General features: G+C 40.6%; 1 protein-coding gene across 2 annotated transcripts in view; it reads left to right on the plus strand.

Moving 5' to 3' along the window:
* LOC149781431 (uncharacterized) overlaps nucleotides 1-16203 on the plus strand; it is a 67933-nt gene that overhangs the window by 24471 nt on the left and 27259 nt on the right. For both annotated transcript variants that reach the window (XM_089935517.1, XM_089935518.1), the window contains exon 3: nucleotides 16060-16130. In XM_089935517.1, the coding sequence (XP_089791643.1) occupies nucleotides 16060-16130 (71 nt within the window). The remainder of the gene's footprint in view (nucleotides 1-16059; nucleotides 16131-16203) is intronic.

A 16203-nucleotide genomic window follows, 5' to 3' on the forward strand; every position in this document is an offset into this window, starting at 1 on the left:
TGACACCAGTTCTTCCTCAGTTAATGAAACAATGGAAACCCGCGTCTCCACCAACTTCTCCTCAAGCGGTGACACACTCCTCCTCCTTAGCTGCAGTATCAGCTGCTCATAAATTATCTACTCTCAAAATCAAAGTCCAACCCAAAGGAAAGAACAGCAAAGGACTGCCTCCTCGTTTAGTCAAACATGGGGATATGTTGTCCGTCCTGTCCAAAGCTTCTCCTCCCATGCGAAAAGAACTCCTTCAAACTGCCTCCAAAGATACCGTGTGCGAATGTTGTTTGAACGTCTTGAGAGGCACGATACCTTTGAAACAATGCTTAGCCAAACATCGTCACGTTCTTTTCCAAATGGTTAAAAGAAAATCCCCAGTTGTTAGGACCTTTGCTGAAAGGAGCATTGAGAACCATGCTGGAAGGACCCGTGAGAGCAAGATAAAAATACCTCTGCAGTCCAAAATCTCATACGTGACCCTTGCAATCAAATAGAAGGACGAAAACTGGCTTTAGTGCCTTACAAACAATGGATGAAATACCATCGTTGGCAAGAACAACGGACCCCACATTTGCCTCCAAATCCGAATTTGACCGAGATGTCTCAGATACAACACAAATTGCAGTCGTTGGTGGATCGCCACGATTTTTACGAAACAGACAAATTTCAAAGTACGGTCAGCTCTTGCAACGACCGCAACTCTTTCACCAGAAAGACGAAACAGCTCTACCCACTCTGAAAGATTTTAAGGCTTTCATGAAAAGCCCACCACCATCACTGTCACCACCATCCTCAGCGTCCAAGACAGACGCAACTCCATGAATGCCTGAGAAAGAAGAGGTACGAGAAGTCTTTCAAACACCGTCAGCAGCACCCATTCCAAGTAAGATTGCAGCGTCTTTGTTGATCCCTTCACCTACAACCCAACGAGAAGAACTGAAAGCTTGGGTTAGAAAGATGATGTCCACTCCTCCTTCGACAGAAGTGGAAAAGAAAGAATGGAAACTAGTTGTGATAAAAGAAAAGAAGACCAATGCCATTACATTACCACCTCCACCAACACTACCATCGACTTCTACTCCCGTGGCCTATCGGACACGTAAAGTCATTTCCAAACCATCATCTCGCTCCATCCTAAGTAGCATCAGCGACAAGCGAGTTACTTGTTAACAAATGGAGAAGGTGTTAGCCACCATTTACTACGATCCATCCCATCCTGCAGGTTACGAAGGAGTTCAGAAATTGTATCGTGCTTCCAAAACCCGTCTGAAAAGTCTCCGTTTATCTCAAGTACAACGATGGTTGCAAGAACATGCCACCTACACTTTACACAAGCCCATGCGACGAAAATTTTCCATACGTTGCACCCGAGTGGAGGGCCTCGATCATCAATGGCAAGCCGATTTAGCCGATGTCTCTCATTTGGCCACCTACAATCGTGGCTACAAATAGGTGTTTTGTGTCATCGACGTCTTTCCCAAATTTGCCTAGTTCTTGCCATTGACTTCTAAATCGAGCAGTGAATTAGGGCCAGCCCTCCAACTGGTGTTGAAACAAAGAATGAAAGAAACGTGACATTCACTTTTTCACCACCGAGAACCCCGAAACCAAAGCCAGCATCGTGGAAAGTTTTCAACTCACCTTGAAAGAACGCACGTGGAAATATTTTACGCATCACCACACTCTCAAGTACATCGACATCGTACCACACCTGGTTCAATCGTACAACCAATCTTACCATCAAAGCATCAGACGAGCCCCCCACCCCCCAATCCCCCTGAAATGACTCCCTACAACGAAGTGCTCGTTTTCGAGCGCCTGATTGGTACGTCCCCGATAGTGGCTGTCGCCAAGAAAAGTGGAGTTTCGGCAGTAGGAGATTGGGAGCGCAATGACAAAACCACACGCACTTTTGACAAAGGTTGCTTACCCAACTGGACCACGGAATTGTTTCATGTTACTGGACGAGTGCATGGACTTCATCCTACCGTCTATAAATTGGAAGACATGAACGGGGAAGTGTTAAAAGGAACGTTTTATTTTCACCAAAACAGAAGAAGACGTGTACGACATCCAAAGCATTCCGGATCGAAGAACCCGTAAAGTGGGAAAGCGACATATCAAAGAAGTCAAAGTGCGTTGGAAAGGATACCCTCCCAGTTTTGATTCTTGGATCGACGCTTCGCAGGTCATCGACAATAAAAAGAAGTGAACGTCGTGCCCTTCCACACAGCCTCAGCTACCGCTACCACCGCAGTGACCACTCTTTCACCGAGTTCTTCTCTGCACGATCTACAAAAACAACCCTTGTGAGTGTGTTGTGGAGAACGTGTGCCTAAAACGCAAATCGTTTTTTTTTCTGCCAAATCTTTGTGGTGTGTTTTGTCATCGGTGCGGCCATTACCAATTTGAGTTTGCAGCAAGGAGACATACACTTGTGGACCATTTTATTGAATAGTTGCATCGTTTACCTTCTTCCCAATCCTTTCCTGAAATACTCCTCGAACGAGAACAACATTTTGGACAAAGACACTCCTTTGACTTCGAGTGACCCCTCCGACAGCCGCAAGACTCTAGAATTATGAACAACAACAATCATTTTTAAATAACGTTACCCAGTGACAGTTCCATGGAGGTGTTTCCCAACAATAGTTTGTGTTGTTACACGGCCAAATTACCTCAGGCATTCCAATTGGATCTCGAAGCCCGTTGGGAAGTGACCTTGGTGGAAATCATTCACCCTAAACAAATCAAAAACATCACAGAAACTAAAAACAGTTTTGAGGTCGAAGTTACGAAAGAAACACTGCAACAAACCTTGACTAACACTAAACATAAATTAACTGCCAAGTGGCCAGTACCCAACACGGAGCCTCCATTGTACATTTATGTGTTTAAAATTAACCCAGGCAATAATTTTAGTAGTCAGCATCTGGTGGACGTGATTCTCACATATTTAATGCAACATTTGACAACGTTCTGACAACACTAAACAAACGTGTCACCATTGAGTACTATAAAGTGGCGCATCGCCTACTGATGAAATTTGAAAGTGAGGAAGAAAGGAAAGGTATTAGATTTTGTCCTGGATTGCATGATATTTTGGGTGGAGACCTCACTGTGGTCACTGATAAGACTAGCAGAAAGATCACCATACCAACCATTGTCAACAACATGGAATTTGCAAAATATTTTCGTTCCCCCGTAGAACTGAATCAAGGACTGAATTTGATCATCGTGTACTCCGATGTGGTGGAGTACAATGTGGTAGGACACACCTCCGTACCGTTACTGCATGTCATTCCTTTCAAAGTAGATTATGTCACGAACGCTGACGAGGAAGGTGGAAACACCTATCACGTTTACCGCGAATTTGAACATCCTCAGTATTTGCCCGTCAGCAAATCGTATTTTGACACTGTCAACATTGCTATAAAGGGAGATCTGATGCAAAATATTCCTTTCACCAAAGAGAAAGTCACGGTGAAACTCCATTTTTGAGAAAAGATTCTCTAACGAATTGTAAGTCATGTATCCAGTGTACCGAGGACTCGCTCGACAGCGAGGACATGGTTTAGGAGATATGCTGAAATCAGCCTTTCGTTCGGTGGCTCCGGTGTTGAAACCAATGGTGACACTAGGATTGAATGCTTGAAAGAAGCGACATTGACGCAAGGCAAAGAATTTCACCAAAATGTCAGCATCGACAAACAGAACCCTAAAGAAGTATTCTTGAGAGCAGGCAAAAATGTCTTGCTGCAAACGGGTAAAGACATTTTGGGTCTTCGAGAAACGCCTATAAATGCTCTGAACGCTGCTGAGTCAGTCATTCCTGCTTCCCTGACACCTCAGCAATGATAATGCAGAAAGAAAACACCCTTTCAGAAGCCTTCACATCCCTAGAGATAAAAAGACAAAGAAAAGAAGAACCGTCCGAGATTTCGACGTTTTTGATTTTTTTTTAAAATCGCAGAGACAAAAACAAAAATGATGCACCGAGAGTCTTGTGCCTGTTCCAAGTCGGAACTGGATCTGTTTGTCATGCCACCCACTATGATGACGATGCAAGAATCCCAATGGGTCGAATTTTAATCGCATCTCCTCCTTGACGGATTCAGCTCCCATCGAGTTTGAAATCAAAGGACAACCCGAAGATTACATCGATCTGAATGGCAGTTACTTGTACTTGAACGTGAAAGTGATAAAAGCGAGCAACAAACCCAATCTAGTGGACGCATCTACAGTAGCTCCCGTCAACAATTGTATGCATTCCTTGTTCAACGCAGTGGATCTGTACTTGAATAACAAACTGATCAGCAGCAGCATGGATACTTACCTTTACCGAGTGCACCAAGCAAATATATGGACGTACGGAAAAGAAGCCAAAAAAAAAAACTTCTAGATGCCTGCGTGGTATCGTTACCTGACGAAAAGTTCGAAATCACTACGATAGAGGGGACCGAATAAAGTTCCGGATTTATCGAAGGACGAAAGAAATTTAGAACTGATGGATCGTTTGCATTTGGACATGTGGTTGCAAGAAAAGTATTTGCTGAACGACGTAGATGTCCGCATGAGACTGAATATCAGCAGTACCGCTTTCCACTTGATGGCTAATGTTGTTGAGTACAAAACCATCTTCCAAGAAGCCAGACTTTACGTGCACGTGTGGAGGTGTTACCTAAAGTGGTAAACGACATCAGTCACACTTTGAGCAGAACGACCGCTAAGTATCCGATACGACGTGTGGAAATAAAAATTGTCACCATTCCCAAAGGACAGAAATCCATAATCAAAGATCATCTGTTCCAATGACAGTTACCCAAACGTTTAATCCTTGGCATCGTGGAGAAAGCAGCCTTCAACGGAGACTTAAATAAAAATTATTTCAACTTTCCGCACTTTGGTGTTTCGAAAATAGAAGTCAGTCGCGATGGAAAGACCTTGTGTACCAGACCTTTTGAACCTAAGTTTAGTGACGAGAACAATTACTTGAGATCGTACTTGTCCCTGCACGTAGCCACCGGACAGTTAGGAACCAACACCAGTCACGGTATTACGTACGATGATTATGCAGGAGGTTATGCATTGTGGGCTTTTGATTTTACTCCTGATAAAGACGGCGACGAGGAACATTTCCATCTTATAAAATCCGGCGAAATTCGTATGGAACTTCAGCTTTCAAATAATCTAGTCGAAACAGTGAACGTCATCTTGTATGCCGAATTCGATAATACCATAGAAATCAACAAATTGAGAGAAATCATTCTAGGCTATTAGGAGCGATGGAAGACTGCAATCCCTCTTTGAATAGTGGAGAATATATGGAAATGGTATGGGAGGATACCGCGGAAGTAGAACCCAAAGACAAATACGAAAAGGACATAGTCATGAAGTCCAAATGGCCAGAACAAGAACAACATTTAGTCTACTGTTTTGCAAAACACCTGGAAGAAAAAAACACGGAATTGATCAAATAAGATTGCTATGGATGTCAAAAGGATCATCCCAGTAAAATTCAACACGATAAATGCATGATGTTGATTCAAGAAGACGAATATCTGGACGAAGCTTGGAGTCTCATCTCGGACGAAACCGTGTTGCATCAGTGGTATAAAGACTTGCGTGATCATTCCTTTCCTCCACTGATCACTCTAGAGATCCATCGCATCGAAGCTCTCTTGACTCAGAGTGCAGAGACGAAACGAAGAAACAGTTACTTGCCAGACATTTCCAAAGAGAAAGTCAGAATTTAATTGATCACTTATCATGCTCTGTAAAGAAAAGAAATAAAAAAAAACTTCACAAAAATGGATACCTGGGAACATTATTACCTTTTGAACCACAGTTCGTACACTGCTTCTTGGAATAGCCGTCTACTTTCCCCGAGATGGTTGTTTGGAGTATTTTGATTCGTATGGATTGCCCCCTTTGGAAGACGACATTGACTTTATGAGAAGAAATGCTCGTAGATGGCAGGCTTGGCGACGGGAGTGAGAGCCACGCAGCTACGGAGAAGCAGCATAAAAAACCTGATGCTCTCTGGAACCGATAATTAACAAATATTTGTACTTCCACCACTAAATCAGAGCAAGAAAACACCAAAATTCAAGAATAGCTAGCATAGGATACAGAATCTAGAAATTAAAAATCGACCAGGAACAAGAACAAAGGAAAGCGATCAGCAGGGAGCCTAGCCGAACAAAGAACAAAGGAAGGCATGCGACAGCAGTCCGACTGGACGTAATTAAATTATACTTAGCCTTGAGTTAATTCATTAACAAGGTAAGAAGTATAAGCCACCATTATTTCAGGTTTGAACCTGCGGGGAAATTTATGTTGTGCCTCTTTATTCTAATTTAACTACATTTTAATCCACAATATTAACCCAGACTAACATCCTTATACTCTACGCTAACAAAACAACTAGCTATACCAATACTAACTACAAAACTCTAGCAATATGAATACAATAGTCATAAAATAACTACCCTGAATAAATATCTCTTATACGGTAGAATTAAACATATTAAGGCAACATGGACAACTATAACATGACGTCACTGACTGGAGCGGCCCTAAAACAGGTGCTAGGTAAAACATACAAGCCAATACCTGGGCGAAATCCTTAAAAATAACAACAAGCCCATGTTGTTAAATGCCTTTTCACCAAAGGCTGTTCCTGACAACGACAACAAAGTAAAAACCTGACAAAACTACCAACTTAAAGATAATCTCTATACATCAAATTACAACCCGCATTAGCATTAAGGATAAACCTCTAAACACCTATGTTTTAAACACGCTAAAATACTAACATTGATGCTGTAGGCTGTTAAAATCGTCACATTAAAATTCGCTTATCAGCGAATAAAATTAAAACGTCTAAGTAAAACCCCAAAACCACCCCACCCAGCTGGATCTAGTATAAATAATTAATTAAACAATAAAAAGCTAATAATCAATCACCAATCCGATTTGACCTTTTCTAACTATCACACGAACTCCAAACTTTCCCAAAATAACCAACTCCCAATCAGAATTAAGTTTAGAAAACAGACCAAAGAATTCACCCCCCAATCAGATTTGGACTTCCATAACTAAATTCACTTTCTTAGACAACATACCAAAGAATTCATCTCCCAATCAGATTTGGCCTTATATAACTAACAGAGCCAACCAGGAATTTCAACTCCTAATCAGATTCGGCCTTACATAAACAAATTAAGAACATACAAAGTCGACCACAGTTTTCAACCACCAATGAGAATTGAGCTTTTATAAATAACTCCACAACACTAGGAAACCAAGCAAGGAATTCAACTCCCAGTCAGATCTGATTTTAAATCCTAGACACAAGCAGGCTTAAAGACCGCCATTTTAGGACTCCTTCACTAATTACGACTTTACAAAACGCACTAGAGCAGACCTTAAACAGGTGCTAGGCAACATATACTAGCAATACCTGGGTGAAATCCTGAAAAGCAACAAGCCAGTGTTGATACAGATTTTTCACTTAAGGCTGTTCATGACAATTAACTTACAGTTACAATAAAAAACAAAGAACTTGCAAAACACCAAAGTAAAGTTACAGTATTACTTAACGGACACAATTACATCACACAACACACAACCTTTTTTATTGTAAAGTTTATTCTCTAAGCTTATTTACCAAATATTATACATCATTATATATAATTTATAACATCATCAAACCATAACATCAAATCAAGACAGGTACAGTATATAACCATGTCACATGGCACCAGAAACAAAATTGCGGTACTCAACAAAACGAGATTGGAAACTCCTAAGCAGAGCAGACTGACTAGACAAATGAAAACCAATAACCAGCGAAAGAATAACGACACAAAAGAAGAAACCAGCAATACAATACGGAAGGACCCGCACCCCACCCCAGAGAGATGTTAAAGGAAACTACCTAACCTCTCCTACATCAAAGGAAGTCACGCAAAGGAAATTAGAAGTCCAAAAGCACTCAACCAGAACCACTATAGCCTCCACTAGAAAGACAAATACCGAAATAACAAACCTTGATGATGTCATAAAAACTAAAGCCACCAAGTAGATCAAAGAACTAAAACTGAAACAAAAAACCAAGACCCTGATAACGACAACCAAACTGCAGCAAACAACAACACAACTGAAAACAAAGAAACCAACAACAGGGTAACGACAGCAACACCAACAATATCCATAGTGGAAGACAAAACCAACAATGATGAAACATCAACCGCTACAGCCCCAATAACACCAACTAACGAATACACAACTTACACCCCACAACAACACCAGAAGACCTCCGAATACAACACAACTGAAAACAGAAAGACTAACAACAGAGTAACAGCAGAGTTACCAACAATACCTACTGACAACATATTAGCGACAGTGACACCAACGATAACCACAAAAACAACTTCCAAACAAACAACTTACATCTCACAACAAAAACAAGAGACTCAAAATGACAAAACCACCAATGTAAATGGGACCGAGAACAAAATAGCAACAATACCACCAGCTTCCCTTGCAAAGGATGTTAAGGTTGACAACAAGACAACATCAGCTGATACAAATACAACAACAACCACAACATACAATACACACCAACACCAGAAGACCCCAGATGAACCAGAAGCAACGGCGAGCAACAATCAAAGGATGAGAGATAACAAGCTCACAACAACGACACCATTAACAACGCTTTGACAAACAAACCCTTGCACTCTACACCATCAAGATACATAATATATAATGGTAGTACTTGGATATAAAACTGTCAACAATACCACACCATCCACAGCAATAATAACAACAATCACTAGCACAACACACTAAACCTCATGCCCGTCCACTATCCCAAATTACACCACACATAACAGTCAGCAAGCGGGTCCATCGGTGCACATAACGGCCAGAGAAATGGCGGAAATAGATCAAGCCCTCCAGGAAGCAAGCCAAGAACTACAAGAAACAACAAACCATACCCACCATAATATACCAGAATACGAAGAACAAGAATGAAGGCGGGAAAACCAGTCAAAGGAACTCAACATATTCAAGAAACAATCACAACCAACAACACACAGCAACTAGATGAGAAACAGCAACCGGTCAAAAAACAACAGGACAACAATAAAACCAACATGGATACAAGAAACAAGAATAACAACATCAGCCACCTAAGACCAAATGGAAATACAACAAAACATATGGAGAAACCAACATAAGGAAAAATCTAAACCCGCGAAATACCACTATCATCCACCAGAGCTAACAATATATATCAGTAGCACCAATTAAATATTTCTACGAATAAGTAGTAAGAGTTTAGCAGTAACATTAACACAACACCAAATTATTCAACCAGAGGCCAACTACATAATTATCTGGTGTAACTCTGCACGGCAGCTCGCCAACTACCTGGAAATAACAAACATAACGGGCATCTCTGTCACCATAAACAGACATGAAGCAACCAACACTATCACACTAATAAAACAGCAACGCCCAATCGTGGAGAAGAGGCGAAAGACAGGGGCCCTGTAAAACGAACCAAGACCAATGAAAGTGAAAGGAAAGAAACCCCAAGCTGTGGAGTCAAAGCTATCTTAAAGCTTATAGGCCACCACCTATGGAAGACAACATCGGAAATAGAATATATCTAACATACCACCATATTCCATATAGACGAATTACAAAACTAAGAAATCATCAAGGAGTGGAAACCTCTACAGTATTGATTGAATTTGTAGAACCTCCCCCAAAAAGTGTCAGGCTCGGTCCATATGGCAAGCCCGAAACATTACAAAAATACATCAACAAGCCTCGTTACTGCGGTAATTGCCAACGATGGGGGCACTTCACCTCCCGCTGCCGATATCACACAAGATGCAATAAATACGGATGAAAGCACAAAGGAAAATTCGTATAAATGTGCCAACTGCAGACGAAAACACACAACATACTCTAGGGAGTGCCCCTACACAACACAGGATATACCAATCATGCAAAGCATGGAAGACAGGCAAATATCCCATAACCTAGCCAAAAAATCTGAGCAAAAACAACAACCCAACACAAGCAGCGACACAAACAAACGAAGGGAACCCTACATCAACAACAGCAGCAACCTCTCATGGATCACGCGCTACGCACTGTCGACCTCAATCACCCACAACCAAGAGGAATGACACACATAAATTAGACAATGCACAAAAAACAGATACTACACCCAAACAAAACATAAAGAACCAGCACGTAGTCAACACATAAACAAGGAAAATACCACTCCTAGTGCTGGAGAAGAGGAAAAAGAGGTAAATACCACAACACAGGACTATATCGATCCAGCCCTAATAACCAAATATTTCAATGACCTGCGGGACGGTATACAACAGAACACGCATCACAATCAAATTAAAAAGCAAGACTTCATCGTCTGACTCCTACAACTACTAGAAACAAATCTTGCCTAAGGACAAATAAAAATTCCAATCTTCTTTGTGTCTTATTAAAAATGATACTAAACGAATAGATAACATCTTTGAACAATGGATACACATAGCGACAAATAATGTGCAGACAAACTCAACATATGGCAATGGAACTGCAGAGGCCTAATTCCAAAGCATGGAGAACTAATATCAGCCATTAACACCGCCACCAGTAAACCGAAAATCCTATGCTTACAAGAAACACTCTTAAATGAAAAAAGTAAGACTCTCCTCCCCCCCAAAAAAAATAATATGGTTTTGACACAAAGTTTCTTAAGCATAAGAGTAATGGAAAAAAGGAGGAGCACGTGCTGTATATGTTCACAACGATATTACAGATGCAGTAGAGATAGACACTAACATTAATTTAAATGGAAAATCAATTGAATATCAAACAATCAATATTAAATTAGGACAAAAACACTTACATATTTATAATATATATGACCCTGGAATAAATAATACAAACTCCACCCAAACTTACTCGAAGCTATTCAATGGTAAGGGCAACATCACCAAAAATATCAGGAACCGACACCAACCAGTACAAAGCAGAACAGCTGGCACGACATTTTGCTAATTCCAGCAGTAATAACAATCATACCTAAAAATTTATGGAGCAAAGTCGGGCACACGAAGAAGAATTCCCTCACATATTCATGGACCAAACCAACAATGACTCACCATTAAATGACCCATTCAACCTCGATGAATGGAGTAAAGTACTACTTAACAAATAAACTAGATCCCCAGTTGAAGACACCCTCGGCTATGACATCTGTAAATACCTCACGATAAATATGCAAAGAAGACTACTTGACATGATAAACCTAATGTGGCATACTGGAAACATATCCACATTATGGAAACAAGCAGTGGTCATAGCCATACCTAAACCAGGAAAAGACCCAAAAAACATAACATCATATAGACCCATCTCCTTGACTAAAACCATCTGCAAAGTCATGGAAGCAATGATCAACTACCGGCTAAGGCACCCCTGGAACAAAACCACATACTTACTGAAAATCAAAGTGGCTTTAGAACCAAACGCTCCACCATTGATCAGCTAATTCGACTAGAATCCAGCATTAAATTTGCCTTTAATTCCAAACGGAAGAAATATAGGCACTTAATTGCGGTATTCCTAGACCTCGAAAAAGCGTTTGATATGGTCTGGACTAAAGGCCTCATCTCCAAATTTAATAAATTCGGCATAACAGGAAGAATGCACCGTTGGATCTCAAACTTCCTAACGGGGAGGCAAATCAAAATCAGAGCAGGCGATGCGCTCTCCGAGACTTAGACTCTGGACAACCGAACTACCCAGGGAAGCGTAATAAGTCGAACACTGTTCAACCTCATGATCAACAACCTGTGCAACAATATTACCAACACACTAGTCGAACGGTCCCAATTTGCTGATGATAGTGGAATATGGAAGACAGGCAACCCCAACAGCCAAAACAACATCAAGCAACTACAGCAACGCCTAGACACCATCGGCAAATGGGCAGACAACTATGGGTTCAAAATATCTTATACTAAAACAGCAGGAATGCTTTTCTCCCCAACAAACAGGAAACCTACATACCCAAACTTCTACATCCAAAATACACCAATGCCATTAGTAACTGAAACGTACTTGTTGGGAATGCTACTTAATGAAACACCTAATCGGAAAACGCACATAACAACCCTATTCAAAAAATGCCAACAAGACATCAACCTCCTAAAAAATGTCAAGGGGACAACGTGGGGAGCTGACCAACAACCTATATTCATACTCTTCAAATCATTAATCAGGGCTAAACTGCACTACGGTTGCCAAGTGTATGCCTCGGCAAACATGGACCTGCTTAAGAAACTGGACAGCATACAATATAAAGCATTTAGACTATATACGGGACACTACCATACATTTCACTCGAGGAGCTACAAATACTGACGGGAGATCTACCGCTGCACTTCAGACGATATGCTACCAGAAACTCAATACATCAAGACACCAACCCAACCAAAATGATGATTAAAAAGTGCAACATTCCGTTCAGGCAAAAAACGAGCTCTAAACCACCCAGCAGTTAGGAAAAGACACACACTCTGTGATGAAATTCAACTATCCGGAATTCAGGTAGAACAATACAATTTCAAAGATACTACCCCTTGGAAAAACTGCACGCCCAAAATAAACCTGTCTGCCAAGAACGTAGGATCCAAACTATAAAATTCACCAAAAATACTGACAGAAATCCAGAAAATCTTCGAAGAAACTTACTCTGAATTTCGTAAAATCTACACATACGGATCTAAATCGAAAGAACTAAACAGAACTGCTGCTGCAATAGTGGTGCCGCAACAACAAGTTGAATTTCATGCAAGACTCCCGGATAGCTGCTCCATCTACACAGCAGAAATCTGGACATTAATGAAGCCCTCAAATGGATTAAGACCCAAAACCACACCTAGTACGTCATTATAACAGACTCTCTAAGCGTACTCAAATCCTTAGAGACTGGCACGTCAAAAAGTAGAGCAAATATGCTAGAAGACAATATATTATCCATCAGGGAGATCGAAGATAAACAACAAACCATCGAATTCCTATGAGTACCTTCTTACATCAATCTGACTGGCAACGATAAAGCTGACCGAAGGGCGAACTACAGTCTCCTGAACAATTCAACAGATCTACTTGACTACAGTGTGCATGAGATATATACCATACAAAAAGCAAAATGAACATGAAATGGCAGCCGCTCTGAGACAACAACAACAAGGGCATACATTTATACCGACTGCAAAAAGAGGCCACAAGGGTGATCAAGACACCTAAAATCCTGTAAATCGTGGACATCCGAATTATCAATAGGATCAAAACAGGAACAACTTTACTTCGAAAAAGCTTTGGGAAACATCTCAGGAAGGAATTGAACCAAACTACTAACTGTCCACATTGCCCTGCTGCAGAAACACTGGACCACGTATTCAACACCTGTCTCAGATACCATAATCAACTAGTCGGTTTCCAAGATTACCAAAAGAAAATGAATTCCCCCTACAACATACCCTGAATTTTTGGACAAGGTACGCAACAAAAACATTGATACCACATACATGAAAATAATAAGGTACCTCAGACACATTAACAAACATGGCAACATATAAATACACCCACAAGTAATTATAATAACAATTAAACAATTAATAGAAGGGCTAAAGCCGTAAGGTATGACTGTTTGCTGAAGCGCAAGCAAATGGTTGTTGTGTGTGTGTGTGTGTGTGTGTGTGTGTGTGTGTGTTTTTGTTTTTTTTTTAATTTTTCGCATGTAGGCATGCAGACAATACTAACCATCATGGTCTGAGAAAAACAACACATATATTCCCATAACTATGTATACATATTATAAAGGTGGCCAACCCCCGCCATCAGGCTGAGATACACACGACAAGGAGAGTGGTAAGATATAAATAAACACAAAACATTCTTAGGCCCCAACCATCTTAAGACTAAGGTGACCTAAGCCCAGTCATCAGGCCCCCTACACAAAGCGGAACCAGATAAGCAACAACAACATAATTCCCAATTAATAACACGACATATAAATCCAGCACTGATATTCAGACCAAACATACTAATTTATACAACAAAAAGGGGCACAATATACCTTCCAAATTCAATATAGCTATTAAACAAAGAATCATGGCGATAAAAGACCAGTCGCAAACATCAAAATCTAAGGCAATGGAAGTCGCGTCGAAGCAGAACAGCAAACTCTAGCAAAACAGCAAAACACTACAAAAGCACGAAGAAGAAAGAAAGAAACACAGGATAAAGAAGGAGTAAAGAATACAAACGAACATCGATTTTCAAACTGGCAATTTATATGAGGTTCTTCCTTTGGCTATTGAAGACCTCATTCGATAAAAGCTCTATCCCCACAAACCTAATTCGATCCTTTGTATACCACCATCAAAAGGGAAAACTAAAGTAAATACAGCGTTACCCAAACATGTATAGGGTGCCTGACACCCAGCTGATTGACAACATTTCGGAAAATCAAAAGTACACCATGTAAACCAAATTCCTACTTTAATTAAAGATAGTATTGAAATTACACAACTTAAAGGATTAGGAAAATTACACCAGTGTCTTACACACCATTGGAATAGATTTCTGTCCACTAGTAAAACTGGGCTTGATTTCATCTTACGCGCTTTTGCCGTTTCTGGGCGCACAGCTTTCCTGTGGCGTTTCGCATCCCGCGGATCCCTTGCCTCCTTACCTCGGCCGGACATTTTTATGAATTAAAAAGTGCGACATTCGCACATAAAGCGGGAGTGTAGTGGCTCCATTCCTACAGTCCCGATCAAATAAAAAGATTGACTTGCAAAAGCATTAGTTGCGTAGGCGACTTAAATCCTTTCATTGATTGATTGTTCGCGCCATTATACACATAATAAAAGAAAATGTCCATAGAGTTGTTAAACGAGTTAAAGAACTGATGGTACTTGATGATGGATGTAACATATGTGGTGGAAAAGCTGGAGACAGAATTGAAGTATCGTGGTAATCTATACTTCGTGACCAGTTTGAAATTAGCGAAATATCAAGTAGAAGGTATGATAGAGGAAGAAGTGAAGAAGATTCATTCAATCTCCTTATGGGAAAGTAGGTAGCTTGATGAAATCACTTGATAATGTAATCAAAGTCAGGTGATTTTTAGAAGACTCGTTGTATTAGACTGAGTGGTCTTTTGCGAAGTGGGTCTTAGACCAGCTAAATAATGCAGAAGAAATGATAAGAAATGTCTCGGAAACAGAGGTGAAAAAGATTAAAGACACATGGGCAAAGAAGAGAAAAGAACAAGAACAAAAAGACAGAAGAAGTATTTGAAAGATTGAATAATAACTGGATCAAGATATAGGAGAAATTTAGATCCATGTGACACCCTGACTGGATAACATAGACGGAGATGAAGAAGAAGAAAGGAATCATTGCGAAAGTGAGAAAATGGATGAAGAACTTGAGAAAATAGAAGAAGAACCCAAAGGCCCATATTCAGGGCCACTCATATGCCTCGAAAATATTTGCTTTCTTGCCTAAACAAATATCTTTTTAGTGTGTTGTATAGTTGTTTTATAATGTCTATTGTCTGTTGTCTGCTCTGTCCCGCCAGTCCCGTTCCCGCCAAGCGTTCTATGTTTTTCCCCCGCTGTTCGCTCCGATTGAGGTCAGCCCCTTGCTACATTGCTGTTCATCGTCAGTACCGTGACGTCACATTCCCTGTTACATTCCTCTTGTTCCTGTATTAATGATAAGTCCCATTGTCCCTACAGAAGTCCATGACATTTTTGACTGGATTTTCCACTGTCCCTATACATCTTGTCCCTACACAGGCCCAGGGTGTTTTTCCTTCTTTGTTCTCGTTTGTCCGATAAATCTTGTCCTTATTCAGGCCCAGGGTGTTTTTCCTTCTTTGTTCTCATTTGCCCTTTATCGCCAATCTATACTACTTGTGATTACCGTTTCTTTCCATTTCAGAATATCATCCATTTTCATCTGCACACCGACAGACACACATGCCGATCTTTCCAGGAGGGCGTTAAAGGCGGGTAAAGTATAGTTCCCTATTTGTATATTCTACAAGTTTCTCCCATTTCCGGTAAGCGATCGCTTCCCCACAGA

Source organism: Sinohyriopsis cumingii, chromosome 15 (assembly GCF_028554795.1).
Source record: "Sinohyriopsis cumingii isolate HCF-2022 chromosome 15, ASM2855479v2, whole genome shotgun sequence".
NCBI classification, from domain to species: domain Eukaryota; kingdom Metazoa; phylum Mollusca; class Bivalvia; order Unionida; family Unionidae; genus Sinohyriopsis; species Sinohyriopsis cumingii.